Raw genomic sequence first — 16,111 nt, 5'->3', positions numbered from 1 at the left:
GTGCGATGGAGACATTATAGGCTGCTATACTTGTTGAAGTCGAATTGCAGTTCCCATTGCTAATGCTGGTCAATCTGAATAGTGCAATAGGCTACCAGTTTAGCATATCTGTTTACCTGTCCCACCGTTAATGCATTAACTGCATTTTCAGTGCAGTACAGTTGACTGTTAAAGAATACCAATGGAAGACACAGCATTAATCTCAGACTGGCTAAAAGCATAGCCTATCTTCCAGCACCAAACTGGATAAATGTACATAACAAGTGTGATGGATCTAGCTATATTAATGTATTCTATATATGTTTTTTACATTATAGGCTGCTAAAGGCTACTTGTAGTTGCATAGGCAGCGGGACCTTACAGCACACATAGTTAATTCATTGCAAATGCTGGACAACCTGAATAGTGAAATAGGCTATCGGTTTAGCATATCATTAATGGCTGCCCCATCATAAAAGGACTGTAGGTCATGGCAAGCAACGCTGCGCTTTGAACATGAGGCACGTTTGTCCAAAGTATTTATATATACACTAGATGACTGACGGGCGCTCTGTTAAACCATTTTTGGAAGCTATAGAAATGCATTTATTAATGTCTACATTTGTTTTTGTCATTTTTAATGCATAGTTTAATATTATATAATGTGAGCTAAACATATATATTTTTTAGAATAAAAATACAAAAATAATCCAGTCCCTATAAGGGTTTTAAAATAATAGAAGCAAGTTACAAAAATAAAAATAGAAAAGAATTCTGAAAAAATAAATAAAACTAATAGTACAAACAGCAACAAAAAAGGTGAATAAGTTGCTATATTAAAGTAGTATAGGCCTAAGTGCATATTGCCTAATAGGTATAGATGTAGGATCTTAGTTTGAGCTAGTCTCCTACAGAAAGAAAATAATCTTGCCGCAACAGGAATTGTGAATAATTATGTGGGTTATAGTTAATGAACATTTTTGTAGCAGTTGATACATTTTTCGGGAAAATAAAAATCAAGTCTGAAATTTCTAAGTGGAAATTGCAAACTTTAGAAGCCTTTTTAAATCTCAAACACACTACAGGTTATCCTGCAACAGTTGTATAGGACCAAATAAAATAATCGAAAAGTGACATAACAATCTATAGTAATTTAAATACAGAAATGTCAGGACTTATTTACCTTTATTTAATCAGGGTCACCATTGAGACCAGTCTCTTTATTACAAGGGAGCTCTGCATACACAATTTCATAAAATACATAAGAAGACAGTAGCCTATCCTCTGAGAATGAATAATTAAACGAGACGCTCAATCATGATCACAACAGTGACCCTTGATGTCAGATTTTCTAAATCACAATACTAACTCGCCATCTTGTGGTGAAAAATAAGACCTACACGTAATGTTGATTGAGTCTCGAGACACAGCCGTCATGGTCATATGACAGCGGGTATGCTACTTCCTGTAGACATACTTTTGTTTGTCCGAACGGAACAGTTGTCTGGAGGCGGATAGAACCATATCATTAGGAATTAATAGGATCTCTATGAATAGAAGTTACTGGTCTTGCTGTACTACTTTTGTGTTCAGTGGCAAGATGCTGGCGCTAATTAACAGACTTTTGGACTGGTTTAGGTCTCTCTTCTGGAAAGAAGAGATGGAGCTCACGTTAGTTGGACTTCAGTACTCCGGGAAAACCACATTTGTCAATGTGATATCAGTAAGTATAAGGATTTAATTACCACACCACATGAATAAAAAATGCTCGTATTGACATGCTGGTGTTGGATAGGAAGAGATCACGAGCCGCTCGACTGTCTAGCCCAGCTAGCTAGTATGTAAGGAACCTGTGTGCTTAGTTAAATTGGTTAGCTACCATCTGAGCTGATTCACTGTTCGCTAACAAAATGCTATGCTAGCAAAGCAGTAAGTACAGGTGCTCTGCAGTGTCATCAGCTAGCTAGCTAGTAAGTAGCCGACTCAACTCCACGATTTACGATGGAGTTGAGTGGCGACTACTGTGAGCGGACTGTAACTCCGACGTAAAATAAAGTACGTTTTATATGTTTTTACAGATTTCTGCGCCAAAGAATGTCTTATGTAATTTGGCTATTTTTGTGCTGAAATCAGTAGTTTTTGATGTGACGTTGGAGTTCAGTTTAATCGGTTACAGTTATAACGTTAGCAAGCAATATGACTGAAAATAAGACTACTTTATCATGTAACTAACGTTAGCTATGTCACACATATTCTAAAGTCAAATCCGTTAATTAATTTATCCAACTCTCATATGGCAACGCTGGAGTTAAAATATGTTGCAAGCTGAGGGGCATCACCATTTTTTTGTTTCTGCAGTCAGCTAATGTTGGCTAGCTAGTTAGCATGGCTAAAGCATAACAAACCGTTAATCTGTCTTTGTCATCACATTAAATGGACAGTCAACATCACTCAAGTTGTAACGAAGTGTGACCATTTGAAATTATTAAACCCACAGTCCTTTGCTCTGGCCTAAACCACAAAGTAGCTAGCTAGCTATAGGCTAGGTCCTACTTCTGAGAGCTGAATCATGAGGCTAGCTAGCTATTTTTTTTACTCCAAACTGTACAATCCAACTTTATTTTTTTTTCTGGCAGCCTTCTGCTGTTATTACATCATCCAAGTGAGATGAAAAGAGTCAGGTTTCATTCATATCAATGGGAGTGACGGCCTCCCTGCACTGATACAAGTCACATGGAAACATAACATCAACAGTTAGGCCTATAGGAATTGCACTGTTTACAACGAGAGCCCCGAGACCAGATTAACATCCTATCTAGGCAACCTGTAAAATGTCACTATTGTATTAAGTCACTGTTTAAAAGTGCACACTACATAGTACTTAAGGGTATTTAAGAACGTGGAGTTGGTTCACTTTTTCAGACCACGGCTCTGTTCAGCTGACCTACTGCTGATTAGGCCACATTTCCCTCTCCACAAGCCTAGCCTTATCAAATGTGTCCCAATGTCCATATTTGCTCATTGGCAATATACTTGTAGACAGGCAGGCATGTAGAATGTTGGGCCTGATTTGCCAAGTCATTTGGAAGGACTAATAGTGTTGCACAAGGAAAGCAGGTCCTTTGTTTTCCCTAGTTGTTCGACAATGTTGGCTTTCTACCCCATGCAGAAGCACACTTGGTACAGTTACTGTCCCCCAAAAAGAAACTTAGCCAATTCACACACTATATATACACAAGTATGTGGACACTCCTTCACATTAGTGGATTTGGCTATTTCAGCCACACCCATTGCTAACGGGTGTATAAAATCAAGCACACAGCCTATGCAATCTCCATAGACAAAGATTGATACATTTACATTTACGTCATTTAGCAGACGCTCTTATCCTGAGCGACTTACAAATTGGTGCATTCACCTTATGATATCCAGTGGAACAACCACTTTACAATAGTACATCTATATTTTTTTTTTGGGGGGGGGGGGTAGAAGGATTACTTCATCCTATCCCAGGTATTCCTTAAAGAGGTGGGGTTTCAGGTGTCTCCGGAAGGTGGTGATTGACTCCGCTGTCCTGGCGTCGTGAGGGAGCTTGTTCCACCATTGTGGTGCCAGAGCAGTGAACAGTTTTGACTGGGCTGAGCGGGAACTGTGCTTCCTCAGAGGTAGGGAGGCGAGCAGGCCAGAGGTGGATGAACGCAGTGCCCTTGTTTGGGTGTAGGGCCTGTTCAGAGCCTGAAGGTACGTTGGTGCCGTTCCCCTCACAGCTCCATAGGCAAGCACCATGGTGTTGTAGCGGATGCGAGCTTCAACTGGAAGCCAGTGGAGAGAGTGGAGGAGCGGGGTGACGTGAGAGAACTTGTGAAGGTTGAACACCAGACGGGCTGCGGCGTTCTGGATGAGTTGTAGGGGTTTGATGGCACAGGCAAGGAGCCCCGCCAACAGCGAGTTGCAGTAATCCAGATGGGAGATGACAAGTGCCTGGATTAGGACATGCACCGCTTCCTGTGTGAGGCAGCGTCGTACTCTGCGAATGTTGTAGAGCATGAACCTACAGGATCGGGTCACCGGCTTGATGTTAGAGGAGAACGACAGGGTGTTGTCCAGGGTCACGCCAAGGCTCTTAGCACTCTGGGAGGAGGACACAATGGAGTTGTCAACCGTGATGGCGAGATCATGGAACGGGCAGTCCTTCCCCGGGAGGAAGAGCAGCTCCGTCTTGCCGAGGTTCAGCTTGAGGTGGTGATCTGTCATCCACACTGATATGTCTGCCAGACATGCAGAAATGCGATTCGCCACCAGGTTATCAGAAGGGGGAAAGGAGAAGATTAATTGTGTGTCGTCTGCATAGCAATGATAGGAGAGACCATGTGAGGATATGACAGAGCCAAGTGACTTGGTGTATAGTGAGAATAGGAGAGGGCCTAGAACTGAGCCCTGGGGGACACCAGTGGTGAGAGCACGTGGTGCGGGGACGGATTCTCGCCATGCCATCTGGTAGGAGCGACCTGTCAGGTAGGACGCGCCGGAGATGCCCAACTCGGAGAGGGTGGAGAGGAGAATCTGATGGTTCACAGTATCAAAGGCAGCAGATTGCTCTCATCCTTCTAGACCTGAGGAGAGAGAGTTAGCTTTAGCAGTGCGGAGAGCCTCCGTGACACAGAGAAGAGCAGTCTCAGTTGAATGACCAGTCTTGAAACCTGACTGATTTGGATCAAGAAGGTCATTCTGAGAGAGATAGCAAGAGAGCTGGCCAAGGACGGCACGCTCAAGAGTTTTGGAGAGGAAAGAAAGAAGGGATACTGGTCTGTAGTTGTTGACATCGGAGGGATCGAGTGTAGGTTTTTTGAGAAGGGGTGCAACTCTCGCTCTCTTGAAGACGGAAGGGATGTAGTCAGCGGTCAAGGATGAGTTGATGAGCGAGGTGAGGTAAGGGAGAAGGTCTCCGGAAATGGTCTGGAGAAGAGGGGATAGGGTCAAGCGGGCAGGTTGTTGGGCGGCCGGCCGTCACAAGTCGCAAGATTTCATTACTGAAGAGCTCAGTGACTTTAAACAGGGCACCGTCATAGGATGCCACCTTTCCAATAAGTCAGTTTGTCAAATTTCTGCCCTGCTAGAGCTGCCCTGGTCAAATGTAAGTGTTATTGTGAAGTGGAAACGTCTACGAGCAATAACAGTTCAGCCGCGAAGTGGTAGGCCACACAAGCTCACAGAACGGGAGTGCTGAAGCACATAGTGTGTCAAAATCATCTGACCTTGGTTGCAACACTCACTACCGAGTTCCAAACTGCCTCTGGAAGCAACATCTGCACAATAACTGTTTGTTGTGAGCTTCATGAAAAGGGTTCAGCTCGAGTGGTGTAAAGCTTGCTGACATTGGACTCTGGACAGTGGAAACATGTTCTCTTGAGTGATGAATCACACCTCGCCATCTGGCGGTCGGACAGATGAATCTGGGTTTGGCAAATGCCAGGAGGATGCTACTTGCCCGACTGCATAGTTCCAACTGTAAAGTTTGGTGGAGTAGGAATAATAGTCTGGCCCCTTAGTTTAAGTGAAGGGAAATCTAAAGCATACAATGACATTCTAGACGATTCTGTGCTTCCAACTTCGTGGCAACAGTTTGGGGAAGCCCTTTCCTTTTTCAGCATGTCAATGCCGCTATGCACAAAGTGAGGTCCATACAGAAAGTGTTTGTCGAGATCCGTGTGGAAGAACTTCTCTGGCCTGCACAGAGCCCTCACCTTAACCCCATCGGACACCTTTGGGATCAATTGGAATGCCAACTGCGAGCCAGGCCTAATTGCCCAACATCAGTGCCCAACCTCACCTTACCAGAAGAGTGGTGGCTGTTATAGCAGCAAAGGGTGGACCAACTCCATGTTAATGCCAATGATTTTGGAATGAGATGTTCAATGAGCAGGTGTCCACATACCTTTGGTCATGTAGTGTGTGTGTGTGTGTTCATCACAGGTTGGTGGCACCTTAGTTGGGAAGGACGGGCTCGTGGTAATGACTGGAGCGGAAAGATTGGGATGGTGTCAAATGTATCAAACACATTATTATTATTATTATTATTATTATTATTATTATTATTATTAGAGCCGTCCTCTTCTCAGCAGCCTCCACTGGTGTCCATTATCAAATGTATTTATAAAGCCCTTCTTACATCAGTTGATGTCACAAATTGCTGTACAGAAACCCAGTCTATAACCCCAGACAGCAAGCAATGCAGGTGTAGAAGCACGGTGGCTAGGGAAAAACTCCCTAGAAAGGCCAGAACCTAGGAAGAAACCTAGAGCGGAACCAGGCTATGAGGGGTGGCCAGTCCTCTTCTGGCTGTGCCGGGTGGAGATTATAACAGAACATGGCCAAGATGTTCATAGATGACCAGCAGGGTCAAATAATAATAATCAGTGGTTGTCAAGGGTGCAACAGATCAGCACCTCAGGAGTAAATGTCAGTTGGCTTTTCATAGCCGATCATTCAGACTATCTCTACCACTCCTGCTGTTTCTAGAGAGTTGAAAAACAGCAGGTCTGTGACAGGTAGCACGTCCGGTGAACAGGTCAGGGTTCCATAGCTCCAGGCAGAACAGTTGAAACGGGAGCAGCAGCACGGCCAGGTGGACTGGGGAAAGCAAGGAGTCATCAGGCCAGGTAGTCCTAAGGCATGGTCCTAGGGCTCAGGTCCTCCGAGAGAGAGAATTAGAGAACATACTTAAATTCACACAGGACACCGGATAAGACAGGAGATATACTCGATATAACAGACTGACCCTAGCCCCCCGACACATAAACTACTCCAGCATAAATACTGGAGGCCGAGACGGGAGGGGTCGGGAGACACTGTGGCCCCATCCGACAATACCCCCGGACAGGGCCAAACAGGCAGGATATAACCCCATCCACTTTGCCAAAGTACAGCCCCCACACCACTAGAGGGATATCTTCAACCACCAACTTACCATCCTGAGACAAGGCTGAGTATAACCCACAAAGATCTCTGCCACGGCACAACCCAAGGGGGGGCGCCAACTCGGACAGGAAGATCACGTCAGTGAGTCAACCCACTCAAGTGACGCACCCCTCCTAGGGACGGCATGGAAGAGCGCCAGTAAGCCAGTGACTCAGCCCCTGTAATAGGTTTAGAGGCAGAGAATCCCAGTGGAGAGAGTGATAAACCCATTGGACCCACAACCTGCTTAATTCATGACCCCAGATACCAAGACTATTTGAAGTCTATATTGGCTTGTATTGGCTTGACTTAAGAATTTCCTTTACAGTAATTGTTGGATACTCTAGTCTGAGTAGAAGAGGATAATTACCAAAGAGGCTTTGCAATAGCAGATTGGAATATGCTTGAGTTCATCACAAGAATGCAGCACTTTTTGCAATAGCAGATTGGAATATGCTTGAGTTCATCACAAGAATGCAGCACTTTTTGCAATAGCAGATTGGAATATGCTTGAGTTCATCACAAGAATGCAGCACTTTTTCACTTAGTTGTGGTCAAGTGACCTGGATGTGGTCTGGAGCTGGACAAAGCTGCGCTCTCACCCACCCCGTAGTCAGCAGTACGACACCAGCCACACAACTCTAATGCAGTTTTTTTTTGTATATTCTTGAAATCCCTCTGTCTGTCTTGCTACTCAAGTGTTTGTATAAAACTATACTGATGGCAATGGTGGCTGTCATTGGACTTTTGTTCTTCTAGAGCTCATTCCTACAGTCCCCTTTGGAGCAGACATGGGATACCCCTCTCAATCTGTTGGTGTTACATTTTTGCGAGATGGTGCTTGCGAACTCCCTCCTGCACAAAAAGGGAACTGTGAAGTGAATGTGTGGCATTTGACCAGGTGGCCAGGAAGTCGCCGTAATAGAACCAGATGTTATAGGCCTCATTTTGGGGGGAACTTGATTGAACCTCAGTGTGTCACTTTCTTCCTGTTTTAGTTCTCACATCTGAAAGTCCAAACCCTTCAGCAATTTTGATAAGCTTATGTGCCAGAATATTTTTTAAAATTCAGTTTTAAGTGTAATTTTGTGTGTTCTAAAATTTTACATATTTTCAGTGTCTGGAATATTTGAAATTCTAAGCATAGCCAAAGTTGTTTTAAGAGTGCATTTTGGAAAAATGGTCATGTAACTGACAATGACATTTATATAGAGCATCCCAAAATTGTTGTAATCTATTTAATCTCTTTCACCTTATAATAGCCTCAATGTAGAGACAATATTGTAGAGACAATCATACCCCTTTACATCTCTGTGACCTTTTAATTGACCATACCTACATTTTATGGAGTCTTTGATACCATAATCGGTACTGAATTTTGTTGGCAAATGTCCTTCAAATGTTCCATGCTCAAGCCTGGCCACAACCTATCCCCCAAATCTGCAATAATACATTTGGTATTTTTCAAATTGCTGCTCAATGTGTAGCCAAATGTTTGTGTCTAGCTTTGTGTGCTAAATGTCCACATCGCCGATAAAGCATGCCTCATGTCCTAAGTTCACTTTTCCTTGTTTTGGTTTCTCACAGTCTGGTCAGTTTAGTGAAGACATGATTCCCACAGTCGGCTTCAACATGCGGAAGGTTACCAAAGGCAACGTGACGATTAAGGTAAAGGTTTGCCATTCAACTCTGCTCTAATTGCTGTCTGTGCTGTGCATCTCCCCGGGAACAGTAGGAAAAGAAGAGTGTCTGTGCAGTGTCCACATTGACCTACTGTCTGTCTGTATTGTGTCTACTTGCAGATCTGGGACATAGGTGGACAGCCTCGCTTCAGAAGCATGTGGGAGAGGTACTGTCGAGGAGTCAATGCCATTGTGTAAGTATCTGGACCAGAGTAAACCATCTTCCGGCTCCCCTCTAACCATAACATGCTACTCTGTATCAACGTTTGCTGTGGCATCTGTGTGTTTGCTGTGTGTGTGTGTGTGTGTGTGTGTCAATGCCAGGACTGTTTCCTCTCACCAATGTCTCTACCTGGTCTCATTATATGCCCTTGGCTCTGAAATGCAGGCTCCTTATACCCTCTCAAACTCTGTGGTTCCTGTCCTAATTTGAACCAAAAACACTTAGAGCTGCATAAAGATATGCTCTTTTATGGTCTACTTTAGCAATCACGCTGGGTTCAGGAAATAATATTATCTTTTCAGGATGCATTTAGTTTAGAACTCGGACGTCTGACTGTTCTTCTCCACCATTTTCCTTGCTAGCAGCTGCAGCAATTGGAGATGGCATTTTCATGTTTTTCGTCAACTGTCTTTTTTGTGCTTTTCTAAGTCATCAATCCATGTGACTAATATCTTAGAAGTAGTTTTCAACAATATTTGCAAAATGGCATTGGATATTTATACTTAATAAAAATATAAACGCAACATGTAAAGTGTGTGTCCTGTGTTTCATGAGCTGAAATAAAAGATCCCAGAAATTTCCCATATGCACAAAAAGCTTTTCTCTCAGATTTTGTACACATTTGTTTACATCCCTGTTAATTAGCATTTCTCCTTTTCCAAGATAATCCATCCCCCTGACAGGTGTAGCATATCAAGAAGCTGATTAAACATGATCATTACACAGGTGCACCTTGTGCACCTTGTGCTGGGGATAATAAAAGGCCACTCTAAAATGTGCAGTTTTGTCACACATTGCCACAGATGTCCCAAGTTTTGAGGGAGCATGCAATTGACATGCTGACTGCAGGAATGTCCATCGGAGATGTTGCCAGAGAATTTACATGTTGATTTTTCAACCATAAGCCGCCACAATGTCGTTTTAGAGAATTTGGCAGTACGTCCAACCGGCCTCACAGCCGCAGACCACGTGTAGCCATGCAAGCCCAGGACCTCCAAATCGGCTTCTTCACCTGCGGGATCATCTGAGACCAGCCACCAAGACAGCTGATGCAACTGAGGAGTATTTGTCTGTAATAAAGTCCTTTTTTTAGGGGGAAAAAAAATATTCTGATTGGGTTGGCCTGGCTCCCAGGTGGGTGGGCCTATGCCCTCCCAAGACCGCCCATAGTTGCGCCCCTGCCCAGTCATGTGAAATCCATAGATTAGGGCGTAATGAATTTATTTCAATTGACTGAGTTCTTTTATATGAACTGTAACTCAGTAAAATCATTGAAATTATTGCATGTTGCGTTTTATATTTTTGTTCAGTTTAGTTCAAATATAGGCTAGTTGAAGCTACAGCCTCTTTTTTTTTTTACTGGAAGTCTGGATTCATTCCCTATGACGATGGGGATCAGTGAGAATGCAATGCTACTGAATGCCTTTGAACTTTTAGTTTTTTTATTATATGTTTTGTTTCCATTTGCATATGGATCTACTAGACTGAATGTTTTGAAAAACCGGCGTCTGAGCATTGTCTTGTTTCTCCAGTTACATGGTGGATGCAGCAGACCGTGAGAAGGTAGAGGCCTCCAGGAACGAGCTCCACAACCTGTTAGACAAGCCTCAGCTACAAGGCATCCCTGTAAGTCAGTTATTCAGTCAAATCTAATGCTATATCAATCCCAATGAGTGGCCAGTCAGTGACACTTATCTTCCTTGAGTTCTTCAGACCCAATGTTCAGCACATCTTGGTTGACCTTGACCCATGCCATACATCCCCAGGAGCGTCCAATGACTCCAATCAGATGCATTTGATCATCATTCCTAATTGGCAATTACAACCACTAATGGTTTAAGTTACTCAGGCTAAGTGGCATTGGAAGTGCTCAATTTTGTACCCCAGCCAAGATTTTTTTATTAGATTTCAGTTTCCAGCCCAGCAGCTTGCCAACTGACAGGACAATGTTTGACATGCTGACTCTGTTGCCTTCCAGCTTGCCAAATAGGGGTTGTCTTTTTCTACCAACAGAGAAGGTTCTGTAATAGCAAAGAGGTAATGCAAAACGTATAGATTATCTGTCCAGAAGGTGTGATGTATCTGCAGTTACGGGGAAGGGCAGCCCAGTGGGATTGGCTCTGCTGAGAAATCTGAGTCACAGAGAGAGATGGTCATAAAGCCTGCTCTGTCTCCATACACCCACTGACCTCTCTTCTCTCCTCAGGTTCTAGTGCTTGGTAACAAGAGAGATCTTCCCAGTGCGCTTGACGAGAAGCAACTCATCGAAAAGTTGTAAGATACTCCGTTTCTCCCTTTTCCCTGAATGATCAATTTGTCATTTTGGTCAAAATGAGGACAGACATGTTTACCTATATATCCTTCATTTGTGTGTAATCTTCCCAAGGGTAATGCAAAGGCCATGACTCCAATAGGAATACCACATTTGAACTTTTGTAGGCCATTTCTTGCTAACCATTTATCTTGAGTACGTTTTTTACGGAGGGCTGGTTGATGCGAGGTTGATGAGAGAAATACTCTGCCAGGTCCTTAAATGCCTTTTTACCTTGGCATGGTTTAGAAGGACTATTACTTACATACTCCACATTATTGGAAGGTGATAAAAGGACATTTACTCTATATTTAATTCACCTAGAAGACACTTTTATCCTGTATACAATCAAGGGGTGTGTGTGCACAACAGAAAAAGCACCCCAAAAGTAGAAGAAACCAAAGCACTTACTGATTTAACTCTCTACAGGAATTTGTCAGCCATCCAGGACAGAGAAATCTGTTGTTACTCTGTTTCATGCAAAGAGAAGGACAACATAGGTGAGTAGTAGTGTGAGCGAGGCAATTCACACAGCCACTACCAATGATCAGTTTCAGCATTTCTAATTCAATTAAAATGGAGTGCTGTGCTTATGCTCATTCTTTTAATGTTTTTGTCCCCTCTTTGTAATACATAGTGTCTTCTGTTTTACAATAGTTTTGTGATTTTTAAATATCTCCGCAATAATGTGATAGTTTTATCCCATCCTCAGATATCACTCTGCAGTGGTTAATCCAGCATTCCAAGTCTTGAAGGAGCTGAGAGTGTAGGTCCAGCCTGCTTCTGTGAGTCCTCCTTGCTGCCTCTGTGAAGTGGTTCTCTACCGCCCTGTCTACTCTCAACCCACCACCACATTCTGCACCGTTTGTGTAGTCTTCAATTCACCACCACAACACCAACCACTGCTTAGTCTTTCAGTTGTCACAATACTGTGATGAAGGACAGCGGAGAGTACCTACTCATCATACCTGTTTTCAGTGGAGAAGTTCTATGTGTTTGTGTCCATTCTTTGGTTTTAACGCTACTAACTGGGTTCAGGGAGTCTCATGACCTCCCAGCCCACTGGCATCATATCAGTTTGACTCTGTATTTAGGTGGTGGATCCAGTCTCTTCATTCAGTATCTACTCCAGTTCAATGTCCCCATTTGGTGTCAATGTAATATTGTTTGATTGTAATTAAGGTTTTTGCCAAAACTCGTCGCATGTGTGAATGCCTTTATATCCTGACACACTGTGATATATATATATAATGTACGTTAATTGATTTGCCGGTCAATGGACATATTTAATTATGTATTTTATGAAGTGGCTTACAGTTTACATGACTAATGGAAAGTAAGACTGTATGGAATGCTGTAGTCTGAGCTCAATCCTAAAAGGGGTCTGCAGAGTTTTAAGTGCCTTCTGCAAAATCTCTTTGATTTCTGGAGCAAATTAGCTTTCCATGCAAGAAGATGATCATCACACCATACAGATATGCTGTACATAATGATTGTTTTGACTTTTGACCCACGTCGTTTACTTAGTTGTCTCTGGACATGTTCATTCAACTCTGTAGAATCCCACGTTATTTAATGCACTTGTGTAAATATGCTTCAATAATGAAAAGTCATTGATGTAAATAGGATGAAATGTAGCTTGATTTGAAGGGGAAGCAGAAACACGGTAGTTCTCCACATTTTGTGAAAGATGAAGAATAATAATGATACTTTTCAGATTCTAACTGCTTTTTGAGTGTCTGTCTCATTGGTTACTCTTGAATATCAAGCCCACAGAGGGTCATATAACGGTCATATAATTCAATTGATCAGAAAGCCAGCCAGTGTTACTCATGGAGGAGGTTATGGCAGATGGTGTCACTCAATTCCTCACAATGACGATCAGTCTCCATCTGTTGTCTGAGACAGTTTTACATGGATGCTTTGTCATCTCTAAGCTTTTGCTTGAATAGTGATGTATTTTGTGAAGCCTTACTGATCCAAGGAAAATGCTGCAAGCCACAAGATGTCACCTGTCTTAGTTTCACATGTTATATTAAAGAGTCATTATCAGTTCTACAGTGAGTAGACAATTATTTCTTGAAATGTTCTCCAATTGTGACCTTATGACACATTATAGATTTCAGAGTTCTTTTCTGAATAGAAAGGTCTTGGGCTGGCCGCCTAAATGTTTTATGACATTTTTTTCTGTGTAAACAAACGATAAACTAGATACAAAGTATATAGGAAAGATAATGGACCTATAGATTTTTAAATAAGTTCATCTTTAAGAACTAACAACATTTTGGGAAGATGTGTAGAAATGCAGGAAATTTGCTTTAGAGGGCGTCAAAGTCAGTCTGCTACTGTACATATGGCCATGCCCCACTACCAGATTTTATTCTGTCCCGTGAAGAGAGTAAATTGTTCACTGCACCCAAATGTGAAGAGCTTTCAATACTAAAATATCCCTGCTTTGCTGCTTGTACATTACTAGCTATTCTGCACCTCATCTAGTTTGCTTGAGGATGTCCTCAGTATAGTACCTCACATTCTGTTGTTTTGTATTGGGGCGTCTCTCTCTGTATACTTGTAATGATAGTGGTCTAGTAGATATACTGAAAGTGGGGGCCAGGTAAACCAAGTGCTTTTGCAGAATTGGGTGGTTAAAGCGTGTTACCTCTTTAATCCTATGTTTGCTGTCCCAGACATTTTATGGAAGAATGACACCATATGGAATGAAAGACATCGCCGTTCGCACCCCACCCCCCATGTGAATTTGTATCTGTGTGCAAACCCGATAGATTCAGCTGCAGAAAAATAAGAAATTAAGATTTGTATTCAGGTGAATGCTCTTGTATGTGTTTATTGCATTTTTTCTGTGACTGCTTAATAAAATACTCTTAATTTCTTAAGATTCTATTTACTTACGTTAGCGCTGGGAAAGCATTCCCAGATGAATGCCTTCCTGATGTTGGTAGTCATTAGATTTCTGTCCACAAGAGGGAAGCAAAGTACCGTGGAAGCTGAAAGCAGAGGGAACAAGTCATGGGACCGTAGCCCAGGTTTTCCCAAACAAGGCAGTTAACCCACAGTTAACCCACAACCATCTCAGTTGGGTTGAGGTCAGGTGATTGTGAAGGCCAGGTCATCTGATGCAGCACTCCATCACTGTCCTTGGTCAAATAGCCCTTACACAGCCTGGAGGTGTGTTTTGGGTCATTGTCCTGTTGAAAAACATGATAGTCCCACAAAGCGCAAACCAGATGGGATGGCATATCACTGCAGAATGCTGTGGTAGCAATGCAGGTTAAGTGTGCCTTGCATTTGAAATAAATCACAGACAGTGTCACCAGCAATGCACCCCCACACCATCACACCTCTTCCACCATGCTTCACGGTGGGAACCACACATGCGGAGATCATCTGTTCACCTACACTGCGTCTCACAAAGACATGGCAGTTGGAACCAAAAATCTCACATTTGGACTCATCAGACCAAAGGACAGATTTCCACCTGTCTAATGTCCATTGCTCCCATTTCTTGGCCCAAGCAAGTCTCTTTAGTAGTGATTTCTTTGCAGCAATTCGACCATGAAGGCCTGATTCACACAGTCCCCTCTGAACAGTTGATGTTGAGGTGTGTCTGTTACTTGAACTCTGTGAAGCATTTATTTGGTCTGCAATTTCTGAGGCTTGTAACATAAATGATATTATCGCGTGCAGCATAGGTAACTCTGGGTCTTCATTTCCTGTGGCGGTCCTCATGAGAGCCAGTTTCATCATAGCACTTTATGGTTTTTGCGACTGCACTTCAGGAAACTTTCAAAGTTCTTGAAAGATTCAGGATAGACTGACCTAAGACTCTCGTTAATCTCTCGTTAATCTAACCACACTGTCCGATTTCAAAAAGGCTTTACAACGAAAGCAAAACATTAGATTATGTCAGCAGAGTACCAAGCCAGAAATAATCAGACACCCATTTTTCAAGCCAGCATATAATGTCACAAAAACCCAAACCACAGCTAAATCCAGCACTAACCTTTGATGATCTTCATCAGATGACAACCCTAGGACATTATGTTATACAATACATGCATGTTTTGTTCAATCAAGTTCATATTTATATCAAAAACCAGCTTTTTACATTAGCATGTGACGTTCAGAACTAGCATACTTCCGGGGAATTTACTAACAATTTACTAAATTACTCACGTTAAACGTTCACAAAAAGCATAACAATTATTTTAAGAATTATAGATACAGAACTCCTCTATGCACTCGATATGTCCGATTTTAAAATAGCTTTTTGGTGAAAGCACATTTTGCAATATTCTAAGTACATAGCCCAGCCATCACGGGCTAGCTATTTAGACACCCAGCAAGTTTAGCCTTCACCAAAATCAGATTTACTATTACAAAAGTTTGATTACCTTTGTTGTCTTCGTCAGAATGCACTCCCAGGACTGCTACTTCAATAACAAATGTTGGTTTGGTCCAAAATAATCCATCGTTATATCCAAATAGCGGCGTTTTGTTCGTGCGTTCCAGACACTATCCGAAATGGTAAATCAGGGTCGCGAGCATGGCGCAATTCGTGACAAAAAAAATCTAAATATTCCATTACCGTACTTCGAAGCATGTCAACCGCTGTTTAAAATCAATTTTTATGCAATTTTTCTCGTAAAAAAGCGATAATATTCCGACCGGGAATCTCCTTTTAGGTAAACAGAGGAAAGAAAACAAAGCTTTCGGGCTACGCGGGCACGAGCCTGAGTCTCACAGTACTGTAACCAGCCACTACCCAAACGCGCTACTTTGTTTCAGCCAGTGCCTGCAAAGCCACGATTCAGCTTTTTGCCGCCTTCTGAGAGCCCATGTGAGCCGTAGGAAGTGTCACGTAACAGCAGAGATCCTTTGTAATGGATAGAGATAATCAAGAAGGGGAAGAAATGGTCAGACAGGGTACTTCCTGTACAG

The 16,111-nt window shown here is 42.6% G+C and overlaps 1 protein-coding gene across 1 annotated transcript; it reads left to right on the top strand.

The window, feature by feature from the left end:
• Nucleotides 1–1,419: 1,419 nt before the first annotated feature.
• LOC106565753 (ADP-ribosylation factor-like protein 8B) lies at nucleotides 1,420–13,207 on the top strand. Its single transcript, XM_014133231.2, has 7 exons — nucleotides 1,420–1,702; nucleotides 8,524–8,604; nucleotides 8,739–8,812; nucleotides 10,374–10,467; nucleotides 11,048–11,115; nucleotides 11,582–11,652; nucleotides 11,865–13,207. The coding sequence occupies exons 1-7, from the start codon at nucleotides 1,529–1,531 to the stop codon at nucleotides 11,903–11,905; spliced, it is 603 nt and encodes a 200-aa protein (XP_013988706.1). The 5' UTR covers nucleotides 1,420–1,528; the 3' UTR covers nucleotides 11,906–13,207.
• The last annotated feature ends 2,904 nt before the right edge of the window (nucleotides 13,208–16,111 follow it).

This window comes from Salmo salar, chromosome ssa12 (assembly GCF_905237065.1).
Source record: "Salmo salar chromosome ssa12, Ssal_v3.1, whole genome shotgun sequence".
NCBI classification, from domain to species: Eukaryota; Metazoa; Chordata; class Actinopteri; order Salmoniformes; family Salmonidae; genus Salmo; species Salmo salar.
This window is presented reverse-complemented; position numbering and strand designations above follow the sequence as displayed.